The sequence below is a fragment of the Microtus ochrogaster genome, chromosome 10 (genome assembly GCF_000317375.1).
Source record: "Microtus ochrogaster isolate Prairie Vole_2 chromosome 10, MicOch1.0, whole genome shotgun sequence".
Lineage (NCBI taxonomy): Eukaryota > Metazoa > Chordata > Mammalia > Rodentia > Cricetidae > Microtus > Microtus ochrogaster.
The window spans coordinates 52039119-52044040 of record NC_022016.1 but is presented as its reverse complement, the minus strand read 5'-3'; the positions used below and the strand labels follow the sequence as shown (position 1 = coordinate 52044040).

Here is a 4922-nt window from a genome sequence, read left to right as displayed (position 1 = left end):
TTATATGAATTATAAATGCTTGGCCAATAGCTCAGGCTTATTACTAACTAGCTCTTACATTTTAAGTTAACCCATATTCCTTATTTACACTCTGCCATATGGCAGTACCTTCATTAGCATGGGACTTTCATCTGCTCCCTCTGTGTCTGGCTGGTGACACCTGACTCTGCCCTTCTCCTATCATCCTTAGCTTAGTTGCCCCACCTATACTTTCTGCCTGGCTACTGGCCAATCAGCGTTTTATTAATCAATGAGAGCAATGCATATTTAGGGTGCACAGAAGGATTATTTCACAGCAAGGTGGGAATAGTGTCTGTCCCATTTCAAATCCATGCCCATTTGAGTCTGAGTCCCTGAAGACTGCCGCGGGTCTCCCAAGAGTTAGCTGGTATCCCAACTTCCTGTGCAGCAGCGGCGGGGAAGTGTGGCTGCCCCAGCACTTCGATGACTTTCTGAAGGGCTCAAATTTCTTCATAGTCATGGTCATCCATATCTGGGTCAGGCAGGGGAGGTGACATGATAGGATATTTGCCAAGCGTGCTCTGGGATTTGGGTTTCACGCCCAGCGCTGAAGAAGAAAAAAAGTCTGGGTTATGCAGAATCTTTGTCTTTAGGCAGGTTCCTTCCCCTCTTCAGCTTCCTCAGGAAAGGGCTTGGCCTAACTCTATAGCCCAGACACCACCGTTCATTTTCCTTGAACCCTGCAGTCATTTTGCCGTCCCTGTTTGTCATAGGAGGACACTATCTGGGATGGGACTCATTTCATTGCTAGGGTGTGGAGTCTAGGAAGAAAGACCAGAGGCCTTCCCACCTGAGCCACTCCTTACAAGCTTGGCTCTCTCTCAAACTAGGACCACAATAGGGTCCCCTGGCAGAGCCAGCAGAGGCGGGAGAGGGGCTTGATGGGCCAAAGGACTCACCTGAATTCTTTGTTTGGGTTTTGGACTTAAGGTCTTTCTTGTGGACAGGAATCTTGCTGTACAGATTTGACTTGTCCTTGGGTTGGTCTTCCAAGGTCTTTGCCTTGGGTTCAGACTGTGGGTAGGATTGCCGTTGTCCTATAACTTGAGACTGAGCAGGAAAACAAGACAAAAACAATCCAAAAAACTAGAAATCAGAAAGGGTCCAAGAATCAGCAGTCAAGCCCATGAGATGGAGTTTCCTAACAGTGCCACAGGCTTTGGCCACTGGCCCTGCTTTGCTGAGCCTGGCTTCTCATGGACAGGATCCCCTCGTGAGAATCCTCAGGACTTGTCTTTTTAACTTCCACCACCACGTGACTACATGATAATAAATTCATGCCTCCCGAGGTCTCAAAACAGTATGCTTGTTGAGTTCACAAAGCATGCGTTGGATAGGTCACTCAGGCAGAGCAGTCAGGGCCAGTTCAAACCCAGCCCTGTCATCCTCCTGGCTCTATGAGCTCGGGTGGGTGGGTGGCTTGCCTGTTATCTCAGCTGTAAAGAGAATGTTGAGGGGGTGTGCAGGGGAGGGGTACTGTGAGAAATAGGTGGAGTCAGCTACCAAGTAAATATGCTATAGGCAAACAGGAAATGGTTACCACAAGGGCTTGTGGGGGAAGTCTTCTTGGGTTTACCACTAAGAAAGATGCTCAGAGGGGTACTCTTCCATCTTTGACTCCCCTTGGCTCATTCAGCAGTGCCTACCAGCCTTGGAGATACGGAACTTCTGCTCTCTGCCCCCCTTACCCTGCCCAGCTCTCTTTAGGCAGAGAGACTACAGTACAGTGGGCTGGAAAATGACATGTCTCCAAGCTATGGACACAGCAGAAAGGTGACAAAGAGAACGGAGCCAGCTCTCCCCAAGCCTGAAGGAGGAGCAATGATGATGGCCATGGGGCTAGTATAGGTCTAGTTTGGGTCACCTCAACTCTGTGGCCCATACCAGACCCATGGTCAACCCAGAGCCCTTCTTCTGTGGTTGGAGTTGGGAGTATGAAGTGGTGGTGGGAGAGTGGCCCAGGAAGGCCAGCCAGACTGATTTCCAGACCGGAATCAATTCATGAAGGACCCTGGTGCCACGTGAAACCACTGAAGGTTTCAACACTGTGACCATCAGGCAACCAGAGAAAGATTTAGGATCTATGCTGGTTAGTTTTAGTTGCTAATTTGACACAACCTAGAACTACCTGGGAAGAGAGTCTTGATGAGGAATTATCTAGATCACGTTGGCCCGTGGGTATGTTCTATGGGGGATTTTCTTGACTACCCACCGGGGTTAGACAACAGAGCCCACTGTGGGTGACACCATTCCCTATGCGGGACTCTAAACTGTATGAAAGTAAAGAAAGTCAGCAAGAAAGCGAGCAGGCCGTACGCATGCACCGGATCCTTTCCCTCTTGACTGGACATAGTATGGCCAGCTGTCTCAAGCCCGACTCTGTGACGTCCCTGCAGTGAAAGGCTATCGCCTAGAATTGTGAACTAAAACCTTACCCCTCCAAGCTACTTTTGGTTCGGATGTTTGATCACAACCACAGAAAACAAGCAAGGACAGGAGCCATCCTAAGAGCTACTGAAAAAAAAAAAGATGATGCTCCACTTGGGAGTGGCGCAAGGTGATAGGAAAAGGACCAGGAACTTAGGGCCAGAATGTCCAACCTTGGGGGCATGTCAGAGTCTCAATCCTCATTTGTGCAATGATAAAATACTGATGATAAGACCAACTCCAGGATTATGAGGCCTGTCTGGGAATAATTGGTACAAAGAATAGAACTTGATGAGCCGCAAGTTCAGTACAGTTGAAAGAGAATCAAGGCAGGCAGAAAGCGAGGAAGGGACCCAGGGTGAGCACCATAGGGGGCCCCTCCCAACCCCCCAAACCACCCCCCCCCTCGTTAGGGTCTGTGCGTACCGTCACATCGTCGTCCTCCTGGCGTACCTTCACGTTGTCCTCCTGGGAGCTCTGTACACTCTGCTTCCGCTCACTCACACCCTTGCTCTTTGGGGGCCTGGGCGGGGGAGCTTGGCTCTTGGAGGCTGGCAGCTTCCGGAGATTGTAGTAGAAGGCTTCTGATAGTTCCTCCACCCTAGTGACAGAGAGTGGCCTAGCCACCTGGCCTGGCTGCCCCTCAACCTCCGCCACGGTCAGGTCCAGCCACCGGGGAGGGATTTCAAAGCACATTTCTGGCTGGGAGTCCAGGCCTACCACCAAAAAGGGTTCTGTGAGCTTCTCCTCCAGCCGCAGACCCGGGAAGGAGACCAGAGGGTCAGTGGGGTGCCGGGCGTCCTTGGCCACCACCTTGACCTCACAGGGCAAGGAGAACTGGGCGGTGAGATCTGCTAGGTTGTAGCGCCGCCCATCATTCACCTCCTCCACGAAGCCACCAGAGAGGTAGAGGGGTAGCAGAATCTGTTCTTTGTCCTCGATCTCCTCCTCTTCCTCCAAGTCCTCCTCTTCCTCCCCGACTTCCTCACTCAGTCGCTGGCATATCAAGACATCTATGTCCTGGCCCTGGGTCCCACAGACCTGGCCTTGCCTCAGCACCTCCAGCCGATCGCCCACAGCCAGGAAAGAAAATTCAGGATTCTCCTCTTCGTTCCCATCACAGTCTTTTGTGGCCACCACCCGGAGGGGTCGGCCTGGCTGGAGAGCCCCCAAAATGTCATAGGCCGTGGGGAATTCCCTTGGCCTCCGCCTCAGCTTGCCCTGGTAGGCCCCGGAGAGAATAAAGTATCTGGGAACCTTTCGGCTCTTGCTTGAGGCCACAACCTGCCAGGCTGGTGAGGCCGGCCCATAGATGCAGAGCCTCTGGCCTTTGCGTAGGGAGCCCACCCACGGACTGAGGAAGATGGGTGGGCCCTCAGGAACCTCCAGGATCTCTGTGGACATAGGATAGGGGCCTCCCTGGGCCAGGACCTCGCTCAGCAGCAGCGGCTTGATGAAGTGGATGTTCTGGGAGGAGGTGGTGACATCTTCCACCTCCACCTCCAAGGTGGATGGGATCTTGACGATGGTGCGGCGCACTGTGGGGAGAAAGGCAGGTGGTTCAGGGGTGCAGCATAGCACCCCGTGCTGGCTTCCACCCCAGCTTTGAGTCCTGTTTCATCTCAATCATTTTCCTACTATACTAGGTTTTTTTTTTTTTTTTCGGGATAATCTCTTTTCAACTTCTTTTTATTTCTTAATTTTAATTTTTAAATTGTTTATTTGTTTTTATGACTTTTGGTGGTATGTAGGCATATGCATGCGGGTGCAGGCAATGGCAGAAGCCAGCGGGGCAGTTGGGTTCTGCAGGGGCTGGAGTTACAGGAGGTTGTGAGCCGCCTGACAGGATACCTCCGGGTCCAGGTGGAGCTGATGCTCTTTTCTGACCTCCACGGCACTGCCCGCACTTGGTGCACAGACATGCATGCAGCCAAAACACCCATACACACAGAATCAATGATTCTGGAAAACTCCTTATAAAAATCAAAAGAAAACACATTAACCGGGTGTGATGGTGCCCACTACAACCCCAGAGCAGGGAGACGGAAGCAGGATGGCCAGGAGGTCAAGGCCATGACGTGCTAACTGAGGAGGTCATAATATTGCAGAAGGGTAGCACAGGGGTGTGCTATGTTTGAGGGAGTCAGGGGAGTCAGCGTGGGATGCTTCAGTTGAAACTCTGAGGATGAAGAAGGTGACCGGGCTAGGGGAGCTGTAACTCCAGCAGAGAAAATCCCTGTGCTAGGAAAACAGGGCACACAGATCTCCTTGAGTTTGCCTTTTCAAGGGGAGCTGGGAGGGCATTTCCTTTTCTGTTTCTTTTCCACAAACAAAATAAAATCTACTTTGCCGTGCCATGGGTATGCGTTTCTAAAAAGAGGATAACTAATTTTCAAAAGTATTTTTAAAAAAACCAACAAACAGCCGGGCGGTGGTGGCGCACGCCTTTAATCCCAGCACTCGGGAGGCAGAGG

At 51.5% G+C, this 4922-nt stretch overlaps 1 protein-coding gene across 1 annotated transcript in view; it reads right to left on the bottom strand.

Moving 5' to 3' along the window:
• Positions 1 to 36: 36 nt before the first annotated feature.
• Themis2 (thymocyte selection associated family member 2) overlaps positions 37 to 4922 on the bottom strand; it is a 15224-nt gene continuing 10338 nt past the window's right edge. The window contains exons 4-6 of the mRNA XM_026782177.1: positions 2875 to 3986; positions 921 to 1071; positions 37 to 568 (exon numbers count right to left, since the gene is read on the bottom strand). Of these exons, the coding sequence (XP_026637978.1) occupies positions 462 to 568; positions 921 to 1071; positions 2875 to 3986 (1370 nt within the window). The 3' untranslated portion in view covers positions 37 to 461. The remainder of the gene's footprint in view (positions 569 to 920; positions 1072 to 2874; positions 3987 to 4922) is intronic.